This window comes from Alnus glutinosa, chromosome 3 (assembly GCF_958979055.1).
Source record: "Alnus glutinosa chromosome 3, dhAlnGlut1.1, whole genome shotgun sequence".
Classification (NCBI taxonomy): Eukaryota; Viridiplantae; Streptophyta; class Magnoliopsida; order Fagales; family Betulaceae; genus Alnus; species Alnus glutinosa.
In genome coordinates this window covers 29,585,551-29,605,327 of record NC_084888.1, presented here as the reverse complement: position 1 = coordinate 29,605,327, position 19,777 = coordinate 29,585,551, and the positions used below count along the sequence as shown (strand labels likewise).

At 34.9% G+C, this 19,777-nt stretch overlaps 1 protein-coding gene across 9 annotated transcripts; it reads right to left on the bottom strand.

The window, feature by feature from the left end:
• Nucleotides 1–3,341: 3,341 nt before the first annotated feature.
• On the bottom strand, nucleotides 3,342–19,500 carry LOC133864967 (SPX domain-containing membrane protein At4g22990-like). 9 transcript variants are annotated; one of them, XM_062301423.1, is made up of 13 exons: nucleotides 19,365–19,500; nucleotides 19,061–19,244; nucleotides 13,521–13,569; nucleotides 12,773–12,848; nucleotides 11,418–11,538; nucleotides 10,530–10,841; nucleotides 10,230–10,343; nucleotides 8,766–9,220; nucleotides 7,467–7,768; nucleotides 5,721–5,905; nucleotides 4,983–5,173; nucleotides 4,122–4,255; nucleotides 3,342–3,849 (listed from the first exon to the last, which is right to left on the bottom strand). In XM_062301423.1, the coding sequence occupies exons 4-13, from the start codon at nucleotides 12,823–12,825 to the stop codon at nucleotides 3,611–3,613; spliced, it is 2,106 nt and encodes a 701-aa protein (XP_062157407.1). In that variant the 5' UTR covers nucleotides 12,826–12,848; nucleotides 13,521–13,569; nucleotides 19,061–19,244; nucleotides 19,365–19,500; the 3' UTR covers nucleotides 3,342–3,610. The 9 variants fall into 9 exon arrangements, with proteins under 9 accessions (XP_062157407.1, XP_062157404.1, XP_062157402.1 ...); XM_062301420.1 differs by lacking the exon at nucleotides 13,521–13,569 and having other exon boundaries at nucleotides 19,056–19,244; XM_062301418.1 differs by lacking the exon at nucleotides 13,521–13,569 and having other exon boundaries at nucleotides 19,365–19,499.
• Nucleotides 19,501–19,777: the final 277 nt, after the last annotated feature.

Genomic DNA, 19,777 nt, shown 5'->3' with positions numbered 1-19,777 from the left:
TTGGTTGTCGAGATCTTACCAGCATTGGTGTTTTGCGGTGAGTTCTGACCGATTCTTAGTGTTTTCTGGTGAGATCTGATGGACCTTGGTGTTTTACGACGAGATTCAATGTTCGACTTGACCCAATTTTGACAACAAGACTAATGGCAGAATTTTCCAAACAATACTCCTTCAGAGATAATACCATTTAAGAAAATTATATTTGGATCGGTTTTGCTAAATTTGAATTCTACTCGAGTTTTCTTCAATTTAAGGAGATGAATGACACAATGGTTAAGCTACCCCTGAGCATCATAAACCATTAAACCACACATCTCATTTGAAATATAATTGGAAAATAAAATTTTATCCAATGTTTAATGGGATTTTGATTCATTTTATAAGTTAATATATGCCCAACCAATCAAGCCTGCAGATTCTAAGCCCGTCACCTTGGGTTTGCCTATGAACTAACCTAAGCCTAAGATATGAATGTTACAAATAAATGTTTGTAAAGTGTATTGGATATATTCAATGATTGGAGAAGATCTAAATTATTTGTGTATCAAGACATACCCCACACACACACATATATATTTATACTCAATGTTATGTGTGTCTCAAGAGATTTTAGAAGTTTCCTACAGCCATATTTAACTATTTTGAATGTGTATTCTCTCTTATACTGGTTGATTTAAGATTTTTATCATAAATCTTTGTATCTTAAAGTACATTTAAATAAATCTGGTTGTAGGAAACTTTTAAGATCTCTCGAGACACACATAACATTGAGTATTTTAATATCTTTGAGATTATTAATCCTATGCCTTACATGCAACACTCTCTCTTCAAAATATTAGATGCATCCTATTATAAGAGTTTGTTAAGGTTTAGAATAAGTGGGTATTTTAGTCATTGTTACATTTTTTGACCTATATAATAAATTATGTGAGGCTACGTGAGAAGTACGAGCCTCCACCTTTGCTTTAAACTTTTCATGCAAACTACAACATGATATCAGAGCGTGTTTAAGATCCTTTGTTTAAAATCGTCGTTTGTAGTCTTGGTTTTTCTTCTATTTGGTTAACGTTTGATATCTTGGTGTTGGTGTTTATAGTCCTAGTAGTAGCACAGCCGGTGTGGGCTGGTAGTGCCTTCATGAAGCTCTAAAAAAAGAGCTATATATTGCACCAAAAAAATCTCTAGTGGGAAAAAAAAAGAAAAAAGAAAAAGAAAAAGAAAAAAATCAATTTTGTTTGTTCTATGGAAGTATCAAATCAATTTTGGTGGTGTAGTTTGATTTTATGTGATGTCTTCGGTGCTTTTATGGCGTCTCTCAATAGTTTTCGTGATCGGAGGCATTATGTGTGGTGCTTAATACTACTACTCCAACAAAGTCTCGCGATTATTAGTGGTTTTTGTGATTTTCGGCGGCTTTTGTGGTATTTATTGGGTTTTTTTTTTTTTTTTTTTGTGTTCTTCGACAACGTTTGTGTTACTATGAAGAGTATGACGGTCCTTACAGTGGTTATGTGGTGTTGCCATCTCAAATGTTGCCATAAGCAGTGGCTGGCGGCGTCTCTAGCAACAGGGAAGACACTTGTTTGGTTGATGTCAGTAGCTCTCCCCTATCCTGGATAAGGATAGCCGCGTTCTCTATTTATTTACTATCATGGCCAGTTTTGCATCCTTCCAACCGATTCAGAATCTTTTCTCCCAGTTCAGAGTGTTTCAAGACTAGTCCAACATCTTTTAAATCTGGTTCAATAAGTTTTTGTTCGGTTCAGTGCCTTCTTTGACTGGTTCAGTGATTTTCACGTCTGGTTTAGTGGTGTTTTATCCGGTTCACTTTGTTCTTAAGTTGGTTCAATGAGGTTCTACCCTAGTTCATGTTGATTCAATTTAGTACAGTGCAATTTTGGCCGGTTCTTGCTCTTTCATGACTGGTTCAAATAGTTTTTTTAGCCGATTTAGTTGTTTTCTAGCTCGTTCCAATCGTTTTTATCGTTCGATTGGGTTGCATGGAAAAATCATTGGGTTTATTGCTCAGGGGGAGTATTAGAGTGGTGTTTACAAGTTATCTTTGTTGTTGGTTGTATTGATGATCAATCCAACGTTGTTGTTGGTTTTTCGTTATTGGATGTATTGATGATCAATCAATATTGTTGTTGGTTAGAGTGATCACGAGAAACGTGATCGTCTTTGGTTGTTGATAGTATTGATCACTGGAATTGTGATCGTCGTAGTTGGTTGTCAAGATCCGACCGACATTGGTGTTTTGCGTTGAGTTCTGATCGGTTCTTAGTGTTTTTTGGTGAGATCTAACCAACCTTAGTGTTTTGCAACGAGATTCGATCGACTCTTGGTGTTTTGCAGCGAGATCCGACTGGCCTTGGTGTTTTGCATTGGGTTTCGATCGTTCTTGGTGTCTTTCGATGAGATCCAATCGGCCTTGGCATTTTGCAGGAGATCCGACCGCCCGTTGTAGTTTTCCGAAGAGTTTTCAACTGATGTTGAAGTTTTTGGCAACTTTCATTCAGTGCTGGCTTTTTGTGGAATTTCAACTTGTTTATGTTTGGTTCAACACATTTCCTGGTTCATATTTTTTTTTTTTAAGTTTGTCTTTATATTGTGTGCTCCAAGTTCCACCTTGAGGGTGAATATTAGGGTTTATTATTATTATTATTATTATTATTATATATACATTTATTTATTTTTGAGTGATCATTTGCTTTTTTTTTCTTCCAAGCTAAGCTTATATGATATATGATCTAGCTTGCGCGGAGTATTGGAAGAGTTTATTATTGTTTAGAGAACGTGGGTATTTTAGTCATATTAATATTTTTCAACCTATATAATAAAGTATGTGAGGCTACGTGAGAGAAATGAGCCTCCACATTCTCTCTAAACTTTTCACGCAAACTACAACACATTCCTTTGCCTATGTTGAAATGTTATAGTGTTTCTCTCCCTTCAAATAAAATACACTACAACAGTGTATGAGTGATGCTAGACACTATATTTTTATCATACAATTGTCTAAAAATGTTAACGTGGCACTCCAAATCAACAATTGAATCCTTTTTTTAAAAATAAAATAAAATAAAATTTAATAAGCATTAATTCAATGATTAGTTGGAAGTGCCACATTAGCCTTGTTGGATAGAATTATAGTATCTAGCATTTCTCTTAAACATAAGAAAGAGTCCCCCTATAAAAGGGTGGTCAAACTCTAACGTTGCTTGTGATAATCTAAAATCCCTACCATATTCAAAGGTTCAACGCATTTTCTGTTTTGTTTCTCGTAAAGCAAAGAAGTCATCTTAGTTAGATCTCAAGAAAATTAAAAGTTTATGGTATAGTTGTTGCATACCAATTGACTGATTGAGTATTAGTGAGCTCAACAGAGTTCATGCTCATAGAAGGAAATATGGTAGCAAATAAGTAAAAGGGCATTAGACGATTAGCCTACTTTCAACCTTTAATGGGGTCATAAACAATTAGAAACACATTCATGGGAAAGATAACAAGACAAGTTGATAGCTCTCATTGTAGAGCATTGTACACCTTTGATCAGTGAAAAAGTTCAGCTATACAATTCAACATTTGTGCATGTTAGAATGGAAGGGTACTAGTAGAGAGAGTTGTAGGTGAAGCAGGTGGCTATGATGGATGAGATACAGATGAGGAGTGCAGGAACTAAGGTGATATTCAAGAGCTTACTCTCACCCAAATAACCAAACAGTGTTATTGTACCATCTGCAATTACTCGAGCCAGAGTCCCCGCTTCCGTGGAGAGCAGTCCACCATTGTATGTCCCACGGGAAAGCCTTGATGACATGACACGGGATAGAAGCGATAAGTTCACGCCTGGATTGGTCAAGCAAATGAGATTAAAAATCATGGTCGGCAAGCAAAGGAATCCTCCAGCCAATGATGCAATATATGCAACAATTAAGTTTTTTGCCCTCATAGAACTACAAGTTGTTAATTTTGAGTCCACAAATAATTTTGCCAGCTTAGCCTGGGTTCAGTCTATCACAATAATCAAATGGGGGTGTTTTGGATCTAATAATTCAAAAAGTAAACAGAGCTTGCACAACTATCTGATGTTTTCTATAAACAGAATGAGCCATAGTTACCTTCAAGGACTTCAGCAGACACAAACGTGATTAGAGCTGAGCCAACATACTGAGAGACAGAGTAAGGGATGAATACGTGGAAACTTAGGAGTATACCAATACACACCATAATTTCAGATGCCAGTAGAATTTGCCTGCAAGAAGACCAGAACTTCATAAGCAGATGACAACTTCTTATCACATAAATGAGAAAATCCAACTAGTTGGGGTTGGCTGAAAATTAAATCATCATTAAAATTTCTTACAACTCCAAAAAATTTAGGAACAATGGCAACCCGAAGTTATATTTCACATATTTTGGAACCTTATAGTACTCAGTTTAGGACCATTCAATCACACAGCAGTGCTTGAAGGAAAGACGTGTACTTGTGTAGTGACATTAGGATATTATATTTATAACTACCAAGAGAAGGTGAAACAAAACGCAATTTCTTTGGTAAAACACTTCAAAATCTGAGACCTTTATTGCTGATTAATTCCTTTAAACCATTATGGTGCATTGTCTCACTTAATTTGGCAATAAATTGGATTTTTAGTAGTGAAGAGTAATGCTATGGTCTAAGATTACCTTACATCATCAAAGCAACCAGGTTTTGCTCCCATCCATAGATGCTACATCTATAAATGCATAGAGGTGGGCTGACATTATATAAAGCATTCCTTATCAACAATTTAGAAGCTTTCTGTGTTGTGGAGTAAATTGCCTACATAAGTCCTTGGGGTTTTCTTTTGGTTTTGTGCGTTGGGGGGGAGTTTTCTAGTCACTAATTAAGAAACAATACTTACCATGTCTTGAAGGTTAAACCTACTAGTCAATTGAAAACAAATAACAATTCGAACTTCTCCAACGCTAATGTCTACCTTTCTTCAAACATGTTGCTGATATAGTTACCAACAATAAAGTTTACTGGAAGCACTGTTAGACCGAGGCATGCAAGAAAGACTGCCACACTGTTGATTGGCCAAAGAAAATAATATCCAGTGATGACACTTGATTCAGCAAGTAAAATCTCCATGGCATATTTGAGCATAAAATACACAAATAGTTGAACCTGGAAAAGAGATCATATTAAAGTTTAGTACCATTATACCTGGACGAGAAATACAATCCAATATGGCAGGACAGTAATTTGTTACTCATGGATACAGAAGAACTTCATATATGATCAGAACTTCAAATCTTAGTGCATGATTTTTAAGGCAGTTGCATCAAGTAGCTATTTTAAGTGCGAAAAAAAAATTGATTATATATTAATAGACCAAGAAATACGTGATTCAACATATCATATCATTTTATTTATGTAAGTAATTAATAATTGTTTGACCTTAAATCTCACATGTAATGGTTAAACAGCTATGAATTCTACCACAACATAGAAGTTAAGCGCCCACTTCTAATAGGTTTTTTGAATGGCATATACTTTGCAGAGATATGCAAAACTACAAAATGAAATATGATAACTAGATTTCATTAAAGGTTCCAAAAATGAATGCATTGGATGCATAAAGTTGCCTTTCTTTGTGGCCAATGGAAGAAATGGCATCAACCAAAATGCATATAAGTCAATATGTAAATGGAACTCAATATCAAATCAAAACCTTTATTGATGGTGTAAGTAATCTATATGCCACCACAATTGATGTGACAGGTTTGTGAATTTCCCCAGAATCTTCTTCAGCATCATCACATTCTTTGTCTCCATCTTCATCTTGTTGCTTAGCTTCTGATTTCATTAGCAATGGTTGGTTGAAACCATTCTCCACGGCAACATTTACCAATGGTCCTGGAACAGAGAAATCAATTCCAATAAATCATGCCAGTGAACAAACAACGAAATATTTAAACCATTAATAGTTAATAATAAAAAAAATCCAAGTATTTAATGTAACGACGTAAAGAAAACATTAGTTACATTTGCGCTATCACTCCAAAATGACTAGTCAAGTTACAATTTGAGTTCTTTAGAATCATTTATAAAACTCAGTCTCATATAATAAGGAACCAATATGAGACTTAGCACTCATAAACACATTTATAATCCACCCACTTAATGTGAGCAATCCACCCATCTAATGTGTGACTAACCTTTTAGGTGTCACAATCTTCCCATTTAAATCCCCGCGTTCTCACCAGGCCTGTATCATGCAGTGCCTCAGCGCCACATGGTGTTATTAGGTTTTACTTTGACATCATTTGTAACAACTCAAAGAAAGCGTTAACCTATTTGCACTATCACTCCCAAAAGGACAAGTCAAATTACAATTGGAGCTGTATAAAATCAATTATATAGCCTAGTCTCATCTAATATGGAATGAAGGCGGGGACTTAGCACTCATAAGCACCTTTATAATCTACCTACTTAATGTTAGCAATCCACCCACCCAAGATGAGGCTAACTTTCTGGGTGTCACACTTAGTGTTGGGGAGATAGCCACTTCCAATAGATGTTGTGAGACCGTTGGGCCTGACTATGATGGGCTATATGTAGTTTAGAACCTTGTTGACTTGATCCATATGGGTAGAGTTATAGGACACTCATTGGTATTGAATATAGTCCAGAACAGTGGTGAGGAAAACATTTAGCTAGATCATGAGTTGACATTATCTGACATGTTGGCTTATGCTAACGTATGGAATTGATGTTAACTGAGACTGATGACATGATGCACTGCCTTGAGAAGATTCAATATATTGTATGACTATGGAGATGGAAAAAAGACAAAATTAGAAGGCTATATGCAATTAGTTGATCCCTTTCAGAATCAACAACAACTGAACATGAGAGGCTGCCTTCTAAAGGACAAGCATGCACTTGATGGATAGATCTCATGCTTCAAGTTATGCCAAAGGTCAGACTTTAAAGATAAGGTAGATGGAACAGAAAATCTTAAAATTTTTGTTCATAATTACAGTTGCTGCTGCTCAGTTGGTACTAAACTAAAGAGACAAAGTGCATAGAGGCAACAAGTTAGAAGGCCATATGCGGTCAGTTGATCCCTTCTAGAATCAACAAGAACTGAACATATGGGACTGCCATCTAATGGACAAGAATACACTTGATGGATAGACTCCCGCTCCAAGTTATGCAAAGGTCAGGCTTTAAAGACTAAGGTAGATGGAACAAAAAGCTTAGAAATTTTATTCATAATTAATGTTTTGGTTGCTCTGATGATACTAAAGTAAAGAGACAAAATGCACAAAGGCAACAAGAATTATCACTAGTAATTCAAGGGATAATAGAGAGCAAAGTTTGAGAATTACTCAGTATGTCTTGAGTTATTAAAATAAGAAAAGGAGAAGAAAACCATAATAATTAACCAAAATGAGCAATCTTGTTGACATACCAGCATCAATTTCCTGCGGCACAAGATTTTCTTTAGTCTCACGAGGGGGCTCTCTAAAAGAAATCCATAACCACATTAAGTAGACAAGCCACGCAAGAGCCATAAGCCAACCGGGTAAAGTGTCTTCATTAAAAGTGATTTTGGAAATCTTAAAATTCATCTGAAGTAAACAAGCAAGAGCTGGACCACATGCCATTCCAAGCGCACTCGCGCTGACAAAACCAGCAGAAGCCTTCATTCGCAATTTCAGCGGCACACAATCACTGATATAACGCCTGTTAACAGCTCTTGCTGAACCTAACCTGAAATTTCAATAGCATGATGACATGTATTAGTTATGTGAAACCAAAGTGAATCTTTTGAAGAGAACAAGCAAGAAGAAGCATATCTGTGAATATTAATATCTTTCATCAAAATAATCGAAGTCACAAGCATAATCATGATAATAAGCACCAAGATGCACATATAGAACATTTAAACTACTTTAGTTGCAAGTTTGGAGTAATGCCAAATCTGGGACAGAGATTGGGTGTTATAATCCCCACAAGCAACAGTAATAATTCCCAGAAGAAAAAAGCAAGAAAGCTGCATTGTCACAGGAAGTTCGAAAATAGCAATATGGTGTTTCTAGGCTATTGCGATCTGCTGTTCCATTATCACTTGAAATTCGGCTCAAAATCCCATATACCTTTGAAAAAAGTGCCACAGTTAAGTTGCCAATGGAATATGATATCTGGTACGTTTCTTTTTGTGCAATCAAAATTTGAAAGTAAGGAAAAAGAGGCAGAGAAAGAGCAACACAATTTTAACTAGAACTTGCAATTGAATGAAGCATCTTCTGTACAATTTGTGATACTTAAGAACAAAATAAATTTATGGGGTTAGAATTTGGTAATGTAAGGAGGCTTTGATATTAACTTCAAAACATATGGTCATCTCCTGTGGAGCCCAAAAGGGCCCTTATTCGTCTGTCTTGTTTCCCTTTAAAATTTCTAACTTATTTTGTTCCAATAGACTGTATACTTTCTAAAATTGATTACTCACATATCATATGCAATTTTAATTGAGTATTGGTTATACATACATATTCAAGGACAATCAGATAATAAAGATCCTGTTGAAATTCAAGTTTTCATTTTTTAATCATATACATACAGAAGAATAAATAATACACTTGAGCCACTCATAAATGCAATTATTCAGTATCATGCAGAATGACATGCAATAATAATAAGCTAAGTTAGTAATCAAATATAAGTTTCACTACTCAAGTAACGAGATAATAAAGAAATCACTTACCCACAGAACAGGCGACCAATCAGAAGAACTGATATTGAATTGAGATCATAGGCCAATGCATATAAGGTGTTTCCCACCAGAAGGACGATGCTACTAAATACAAGTGGCCTCAAGTATGATCTATTCGACCATGCGCTAAAATAAACTGAAGAAAACAACTGTGCGACAGCCATAGAGCCAATCACAACACCACAGACGGTTGCTGCAGCTCCAAGTCTCATGGAGTAGTTGTCTGCTGTTGGCACTATAATATATGTGTTAACCATGTACAGAAATGTGTTTACTAGGTTCAAGAGAAGTGACATAGAGTGATATCTGTTGTCAACATTATCATCTTCAGATTGAGTTGGTAACTCCTCCTCCATAATAAACGCATGCCTTCCCAAAAAGTGAAGGTAATTTGTTGAGTTTGAAAACCTGTCTACAGCTGATCTAATAGAATCAATGACAGGATCCTGTAAAACCAGTGAAAAGGCAACTACCATCATATGCTACAGGAGTATTTAGAATATATTAAAATAACATGAGTGCATCCATAAATGATGTTTTATTCGTGAAACAATCAAGAGCAATAACTAATCGAAGTTTGAAACCTACAACCATGCTACTAAAGTTTCAATACCAAATACGAAGATGTTTTCACTTCACTTTTCCATGTTCAGAAGCAGTTAAAAACTTCTAACTTTGATTGTTTCAATTATAAGTCTTCTGTATAATCAAATATTTACTGGGGAACGTAGATATATATATTATCATTTCATCAACCTGAGTCATATTTTCTCATTTAATATCTCCTCTAGATTTATTAATATGTTTGGATACGAGCATTTGGCATAAAGGATTTCGACTTTAGCTACTACCGCGAAAATAGTAAATCTCCATTCCATGAACCTTTAAATCTGCAAAGAAGAAAAGCAATTGAAGAAAGGGAGAGAAGTTCTTAGTCAATCAAATTACTTGGAAAGTGGATTTGCATCACTTCTTTCACCTCCCCACTAATTAGCAACAGTAGAACATGCATGGATTTACAAACCTGAAAAATTACTGTGCTTTTACACCTCAATTAAAGCAATTGAACTTAAGGCAGAAACTATAGTCCCTCCACCAAATTCTTAAATCCAAATGTACAGCGTGAGGCTAATTAACTCTTAATGTCAATGTGTCATGCTTAAACAATCAGCTTCTGGGAAAAAAAAAATCTTGCATGAATTCAATCAAATTCTTAGATTTGGTAAAGTTTAATTTTGATTTAACCTTGACATTTTGCAAAATATGTTTGCCGTGTCGCTGTTTTGAAGTATCTTTCATGCTCTGTATATGCACGTAAGACTCTCCAGCAATGAAAAGGGATTATAATGCAGACACATTTGAATTTTGATGGGAACTTCATAAAATAAACCATTACATTGGAAAAGACAAACATGGTAACACTGCATATAATCTTGAATGGAGATGAGAGAAAACCGGGTGGGATAAAGCAGGCTGATCATATATTGATATGTAGTTTCCCTGATGGCGTTGAAGGTCTTGAAGGTCAGCAAGATTGCGAGATATGGTTCCAATGACAGCACCAAAACCCTGAAATTCAGTTACTAGCTTATAATGCTTCCATTCACATATTGAGACAAAAGAAGCTAACATTGTAGAGTTCAAAACCATAACTATGAATGAGACATGAAAAGAGAAAACAAATATGCAGGGAATTATACCGAATTAAGAAACCTTGCTCAAATAATAATATTATTTCCAAATTGATCAAATTACCACATGCTTAAAAATTTGTTGCAACTGGGAGTAAGGATGATTTGCACGAGTTTTAACATAGTAGTCAGTGAACTTATAACCAAACCGTTTATCGAACTTTTTCAATATCTTGCGTAAACCAATGGCATTCATCTCAACAAAAAATAGAAGCCTTAAAAGGTCACGTCCAACTGCTCTGTATGCTTCTTGTAATTCAAATATTCTTGATCCATTGGGCTGCGGTAAAAGGGCATGGTGCTGCTCTCTGAGATTGGATAACCTGGTACCAAGTAGTCCTTGTTGTTCTAGCAGGAAAAGAACTATCTTTTCGATCTGAGATTCAGAAACAAGCAAAGATGACATAAAATTCATAATCAGTTTCAACTGCATGACCATAACACCTGCTAAGAAGAATCAGTTAAAACCCATTCTGTCTCTCTCTCTCACAAACACTCACCTATATACACGCACAAACAAACACATGAAAAGGGAAAGAAAGAATGATAAAGTCTAAACAAATTATGTAAATCATCGACAAATCCATGCATCATTACAACTACACAACATATATTAACTAAGCATCAACTTTATTAGGAAAAATAAGCACTTTATTCTCTTCCAGAATCATAATAAGAATTTCAGTCAACCATGCTTTTGGCAAAAGATATTGCTGATGAGACACGCTCAAATGTCAGTCTGTAAGAGCAGTAAAATTAAGTTTGAGCAAGACAAAATGCATGAATTGCAGTTCAGCAAAAACCACAAATTGAGATGGATTGGTATGGCACAAAGTGAAAATTATAAATTAAATTATCTCTTATCCAAGTGTGAAACTGCAACTAATCATATGGTTTTTTGAGCCTCTTTCTGGACTGGTTCGGAGTACCATTCATGCATAGCAAGAATTACCTGACAATCTAGCAATCTTGAGAAGTCCATCAGAACATTGAGGCGATTTTGTGTTTGAACCTCAATTTGTTGTGTGTATCGGTTGACTTTCTTCTTCATTAATTTATAATTAATGTAGTATCTGGAAAGAATTGAATTATAAGCATGCTTGATAGAATTGAAAAATTATCCCTTGAAATAGGAAAAAAAAATTGATTTTTTGGTAGAATTATCAACATCATATTAACAAGTGACATAACAATTTGCTAATGGATATAAAAACTGATGCACATGAATAACTTGACTTTTCCGACTATATGCATTTCTGATGCATTGGGGTTCCCTGAAATAAACTTTCATTTCTAACTTTCCTTCTGTATTATATGTCATGAATCGCATGAAATTGACACTCAATTGATCATTTTAGAGTTCTAGTAACTAAGAACCACCTAGACAAGTTAATAAAGGGAGTTGTTCCTCTGGGCTTTTGTGGAGCAAAATAATTTTTTCTTAAAAAAGCACAACATAAATGCTAGTGGCTTCAAATACACATGCTCCTTATATTTGTGCTAAACTTAGATATTGAAACAATTTCCAACCCAATTTTAAACAAAATCTCAAGATTACAACAGAATATGGAATATCTTGGAAACACTTCCAGTTAAACAGGATAAGATTGCCATCAGAGGTTCACAATCAACTTGTGTCAAGGGTACCAATAGGCAATAGGAACAAGGGCTTTCTGTCAATAAATTATTCCAATTGAAAAAAAAAAATGGCGAAGAAAAGAAGAAGATACTAAGGCTTCACAAAGTGTTAGTTCACTCACAACTGGTCTTGCAACTTTAGCAAAGCCCAGTTTGAGAACTGTGCTTAGAAATGCCAAGTGTTTCTGTCTGCAATCACTCAGAGATGTTATCTCTCCCCATTGGTTTATTGGTGTATGTGAATTACTAAACAAATATTATATGTCGTTTACATTACATTAACAGTGCCTAGTTAAAGAAAACTGGTTATCACATAATATATAACACCCTATTAAAGTAAATAGAATTAAAAAATCTAGCAATAAATATGTCAACCATAACTTAATTAAAGATTGGAAATAAAAAAGAATAAGGTGATTTAAAATTTTCAATGAAAATTGAGAAAATGTATAACAAACTTGACAATGAATCACAATCATGTATAGAATAGGTACAAAGATTAAAATGGCAGTTAAAAATTATTCAGCAAGGCTATGGACTATTGCCAAAGAGTATGTTGCTTACTGGATTCGCCTCATATCGTCCAAAATAAGGCAGGGTAATAAGACCTAAAATCTTAACAAATAGCACTCAAAGCTTTAACCCTGGATAAAAGTTACAAGAACATACCCTTGCCATTCTTGAATTTGTGATTCTCTCAGTTTCTTTCCAAAGCCAACCATCTCTCAAGAAAAGGGTCGATGCACTGTAATAGAGTATCAAAGGCACATAAGAGACTTCCAAGAGTTCAAAATATAGTTAATCCAATTTCTAGACAAGTTTCACAAGGCTGTGAAGCCTAATAAAGATGTCAAAGTAGTAAATGGAAACGAGACAACTAGCTTGGCAGGCAGACTAAAAAACAAAGAGGGAAAAAATAATTGCAATTTGTTTTTGCTTGATTTGTTTTTACATAAATTGGTTTGTCACTAAGATATTCAAATACCAATATTGGTGGACTTGATTTCTTTCCAGAACAAAAAGAATAGATAACTCCTACATATAGCTTTACTAATAATTACTTGATCACAATTAGCTAGTTTTGATGGGCTTATATGGTAAATAGAATAAGAAATAAAAAAAAGGAAACACTAATACTATATGAACAGAAATAATCCAAATGAAATACCAATCAAATTAAATGATTTTCCTTTTTTAAGTTTTCCCTATTTTTTTCTTGACTTTCCTCCTTTAAATTTCTTTGATTTTCTCTCACATTTCTTAATTAGAAAATCCACATATAAAATATGCTCTTCTGACTGTCTTTTTTCCCCTGCCCTTTTTATGATCTACAGAGCAGAAAGACATCAAACTTTCGTTATTAGTTCTCTCTGTCTCTTTTTTTTTTAGAAAAAGAAAAAAGGAAAGAATAACTGACATATGGAGCTTTCAGGTTAAATAAAGCATGAACCCAGATATTCAAACGCCTGGAAGAGAAGCAAATATCAATACGACAATCAAAATTCGAAACCCTACAGTGCTGCTGCTTGGTTAAAAATAGAGAAATGAAAAAAGAACCACAATAAGCTCTAAGAATGCTTAAAAATCAAAACCAAGAAAATCATGTCCTTAAGAGAGAGAGAGAGAGAGAGAGAGAGAGAGAGAGAGAGAGAGAGTAAAAAAACACCAACATATCCAAAGTGGGAACCCGTACTTCTTATACATGTTGATAATTTTTCATGAGTAACTCAGACAAAACAACAGTTGTTGAAGCAGAACACTTTGGAGGGAGCAGTAGAGAAAGATACAAGAATGTGGAAGGCAATGGAATTGGAGGATTCTAGTGCGAAACTTGTGTATGTCGTTGGGGAAATCAAATGAGGAGAACGGGTATGTAGGCAGGGGGATCTTTGACACGTCCATAGCTTGCATTACATTACACCTCATGCCACAAAGCCTACCGTTGGAGAATCTCCCTGTTTCCAAGACATTCATTTGCCACGTGAAAATGGACTTTGTTTGCTCATGTCATGACTTGTGAGCAAAGGAAAAGAAAACAACAAACAGAAAAGAAATGGAACTCCAGATAGCAATGGTAATGGATTTGGATGAAAGATGAGTATTTAGAAGTACTTTTTTTTTTTTAATACCCATCCACATGTAAGTCCACCATATGATGAATCTGTAAATAAACAAGTTCTTTTAACAACTCCCTCAATATCTGCTCGGATAAACTTGACTCAAATTCGGTTTGTGAAAGCAAAAAGCCGCACATGAAAGATGAAACCTGCTCGATTATTAAATGAGACATGCTCTTATAAACTCGGCTCAACTCAATTAACATTCTTAAGCCTAGTTCGTCATATAAAATTCGGCTCAACTCGTTAGCTCGTTCATATATATATATATTAATAATATTAAGTTATATAAATTTATGTATATTAGTAATTAAGTAATATATGTTATATAGGTTACCTAATATTTATATGTATATTATATATTAGTTTAACATACTAACCAGTTAATTAATAAACTAACGTTCCGTTTGTTTCGGCGTAAAATATTTTCTGAAAAAATGTTTTTCATACTTTTTGGCGTTTGATGCGACTGAAAATAATAGTCAAACTTAAAATATTTTTTGGTTTGACCAAAACAGCTTCTTTAATTTTTGAAATTGATTTACATTTTTAAATTCCGTAAATCACTTTTCGAGTTTGAATTTCTTTTTTTCAAACCAAACTCAAATTGCTAGATCATCATTAGACCACCACCAAACCACCACGGACCATCACCGAGCCACCCCTAAGCTACCATTGTATGACTACCGAGCCACTTGCAGACCACCATTGAGTCACCCTAAATCATCACTAAACCACTCCGGACCACCATTGAGTCACCCTAGACCATCACCAAGCCACCTCGGACCACCACCAAGACAGACCCGGGTCACTGCTGGGTCACCACCAAACCACCACGGACCATCACTGAGCCACCCGGGTTATCGTTGGACCACCACCAAGCCACCTTCGAACTACTATCGAGCCACCCTAGACCATCACTGAGCCACCCCCAGACCACCATCATACCACCCTGGACCATCACTGAGCCACCCTCGGACCATCACCGAGCCCACCCCGAACCACCGCGGAGCCACCTCCAGAATGTCACTGAGCCACCCCCAGACCACCGCCAAGCCACACTAGACCATCACCGAGCCACCCCTAGACAATTTCCGAGCCACCGTCGAACTACCCCTGAGCCACCCTAGATCATCACCGAGCCAGCATCGGACCTCCACCAAATAATTATTGTATATTAATATTTTTATATTACAAAGAAAAATTGATTTTTATAGGTTAATATGATTGAATGAAAATATAATATATATATATATATATATATGTGTGTGTGTGTGTGTGTGTGTGTGTGTGTGTGTGTGTGTGTGTGTGTGTGTGTGTGTGTGTGTGTGTGTGTGTGTGTGTGTGTGTGTGTGTGTGATTTTCCGTACGAGCCAAATGCTGAAAAATATTTTCAATTTTCTTGAAAAATGATTTTCCTAAAACTATTTTACGACGAAAAATATTTTATGCTAAAACAAATGGAGCATAACATAACATGTTAATGTTGACAAACTATTATAATATAATAACATAATTAGTTAGTTAGTAATTAATGTGTTAATATGTTACCAGGAATAGCATCTACCACAAAATAATCCTCAAGGACCCTAGTGGAATGTCATGTTCCACAACCATAGTAATGTTAATACTAAAAAACCCTCTTCCCTGCGATGTGCCTCCATATAGGCCACAAGCTCCAGGTTAGGCTGACTTGGTTGTTTTACAGGTAAAAAAAAGTAGTCACGCGTGAAATATGCCAGTATGTAGTTAACTCAATCATTTATAAAACATATGTAATCACATACAACATCATGCAACAAGGTTTCCAACATGTAAATAAGGCCAAAAAATCATGCGGATGCATTATAATAACATATAATATCATGTGTACTCCATTTTCAAAACCATCATCCATATGGTCTATCTATATCCATAATCCATTTATGATAAGGTTTGCGCGTCTCGTAAAACATATAGTACAATCTTGGTGCCCCAGTGTTGCACATTAGCAAGTTACCAACTAATTGTCCAACTGGGTACGACCTTGTGTGATCTACCCAACTAGTAATACCCATACCATGGTGGTTGTGCAGATCACAATAGCCCTCGAATCTAGGGTATAACCTGGTATGCACATGCCCCAAATTCTTCAATACTTTTTCTCATAATGGCCATGGCTTACAATCGTTATCATTCCCTTAACAATGCATGTAAATATGAGTCACACAATCATTCACTTTGTAAATAATTTAATCTTTAATAAAAAATTAGGGTTCACAACATCAACAACAAAACATTTCATGACCATACAAAATATGCTCATTTGATATAAAAAATAGACATGCTTGAAAATATTGGTGTGTAGTTTCACGTAAGTTTACTCACATTGGTCGTAGAAATTCTCCAAAAGTTATTCTTCAAAGGTATCGGTTCCACCATCAGCGAAATATCTTATTATTAGTAGGGTTTTCTAAGGGCTTAGTACTTTAATTACAATTTTTTGCTTTTTGACCAGTATCGATAGAATGGTACTTTAGTGCCACTCGATCAATAGATATCGATATATCAGTACTCATACACAGATCAATCGTTCAGCATTGTCATAATGGTACTTGATCATTAATTGATCAATACTAAACAGTGTTAGATCGGCACATTGTTCATCGTCTCCTACCTCCAAAAAATTACATTTTTACTACCTATAGGGCCTCTAGAGTCTCCTAAACTCGAAAACGCTCGTCTTTCTTTTTCTTTTCTTTTTTTCCTTCTTTTTTCCTACTACTTCTTCTTCTTCTTCTTCTTCTTCTTTTTTTTTTGTGTGTGTGTGTAACACAATTTAAGGCCTACAGTCGAAGTTTTTTTACAATCCAAGCATAAAGTTTCCAACTTATTATCCCTACCAATTTTCTTTCATCAAACTGTATACATTGTAGCCTAAATCTGCAACTCACGTACAAAGCTTAACGCTCGACTTTGGTCTCATGTAGTTTGTTTATAATGTAACCTACCATAAAGCTAAGGTTTTTAACAAAAATCTAAATCGTTTTCATCTTCACTCCCATTTCAACACACACCTATATACTTCCATGTTATTAAACCAACCAAAACATAATGACAACGTCTTAGAAATGAAAATAACGAGCCAAGGATGAGAGGGTTATGTAACTACCACAATTCTAAACTAGGGTAAATTATGGCCATCTACACTAATTAAGTGTGCATATTGATTTTATGAGTGAAAGAGTTTTAAAATCACTAAAACTCTATCTTATATTTATATAAGAACAACTCCTATTGCAGTGATGTACATGGAAGTGTGGGTGGTTACTGGTTTGGCCACCTCCAAAACGGCCAAAGGGTGTGGTTGGACCGCCCAAAAAATTGGAAAGATTTTTTTCTTTTTTATATTTATAATTTTAAATTTTTTTATTAAATGGGACATGTATCGTCTTTTGATTAGATATGACATGTCAACATCATTAAAAACTTAAAAGAAGGTGGACAAATGATCTATTTGATCAATAATGGTTCAAACCTCTTGCAGTAAATTGATAACTTTGGAACCTTAGGAAGTAATTTGATTAAAGCCCATACCTCATAAACCGATGAAGCATTTTCCCCTAATAATATATATGTAGAGAGAGAGAGAGAGAGAGAGAGAGAGAGGATTTTATCTTAATTCAAGTAATTAAATTTATAGTTTTCATCAAACAATATCATTCCAAGTACTTGCTTTTGTTTGTTACTATTGAAAATAGAGTTTCTCACAGCCATGTACAATGCTCTTAACATTTTCAAACATTCCCCTTAAAGTATGGAGAAGACACTCACTAAAATGTTGAATAATAAACTTTATTTAAATAATTTAATATTCTTGTAAGTTACTAAGTGTCTTGAAGAGTTTGTCTTTTGGTTTTTCAAGCATGTGGGAGTTATATGAGAGTAATTTTACATGCATGTACATAGGAGTTACATGGAAGTTATATGGAGTTACATAGGGTTTATTCTATCAACATTTAGGAGTTACTTCAAACTTATAATGCAAAATTGGGAGTTATATATATGTGATGTAAATGAGTAAAGTTAATGTGAAGAAGCTAGAAATACCCACGTAAGAAAGTCATTTTGATCAAGTTGAATCAAAGTTCTCTGCAACTTTTTTTTCTTTGCCTCTTTCATTCTTGTGTATTAGCGTCCATTTTTAGCGGCCACCTAATTGTGGCCGCTAATAGTGAATTATTAGTGGTCACTTTTAAAAGTGACCGCTAATAATCACATTATTAGTTGTCATTATGCGCTGGCCGCTAATGATCAAATTTCTTGTAGTGTTCTCTCTTAGTGTGAATTCTTCAATTTCCAACATAAATTTGGTAAATAACTCCAATTAAGATATGAGAGCTGCTAGCACCCAAAACAAACTCTGACAGAATTGAGAGTGGCTAGCTAGCTTAATTAAGAGATCGATTGAAACCAATATTCTTATTTTTCATAAATAATGTTTATTGAGATCGAAAAGTTTGGCGAACCCAAATTCTCAAACAAGTTATATATATATATATATATGACCAAACAGCCGAAGCAATATGAGCCCCAAAAAAAGGTCTTAAGGTGAGGAAAACTTGAGACAATTGAATATATATATATATATATATATATATATATATATATATATATATATATATATATATATATATATATATATATATATATATATATAGCTTGGGTTAACACTTCAAATGGCATACACTCCGTGATTATTATTATGCATGGTTACATAGTGTAGTTAAGCTTGTGAAGATGGTATACATACATATATATATATATATAGAATATAGTTCAAGTATTGTAGGTACCGTACGTAGGCAAAGAGGCAAAAGCTACATGTGCATGCAGAGTACCGGCCGGCGGCACTGGCCGGAGTTACAGTCTCAGCTCTCAGCAGGTGAAGACCTCCAAGTTTACTCAAGTTTTGAACTCTACAATGGAGACTAATTCCCTCAAATCTTTCGTGCCTGTTTTACTGTAATCATTTAAGCCTGAACCTATATAGAAATATCAGACACAGACAGAGACAGAGAGAGATTACAAGGTTCACATGCATATTTTTAGGTTCATAATATAGACAAGGACTTCCACCAGCAAAGGAGTTGTGCTAAAATTACCTGCCACCCCAGAAAACAGTACAACTCTATCGTCTTGAGCATTGCTTTTCCTCGCTTCGCTCCAAGAGAAATATACATAAAGATATGCCAAGTACGGACTGATTAATTATGTGATTGGAACTATCATGGGGATGGGGGCATGCTTTTTTTGTGCTTCAAAGTAACTTCCAGAGAAAATGATCGAGTACTCTTCAGGTTTCTTCAATTTGTTTTTATATTTAATTTGGAAGATGATCAACAATGGCATATTCCTTCTAGCTAGTTCGATCTTCAGTTCATCAAAGGCTAATCAAGCATTTTTTTTTTTTTTTAATTTACCGATTATTAACTTAGGGAAACAAAAAAAAAAAAAAAAAAATAAGTGTTCAACAAATCTACACATGCACGTGTCAAGCTAGCTAATTATAAACTTT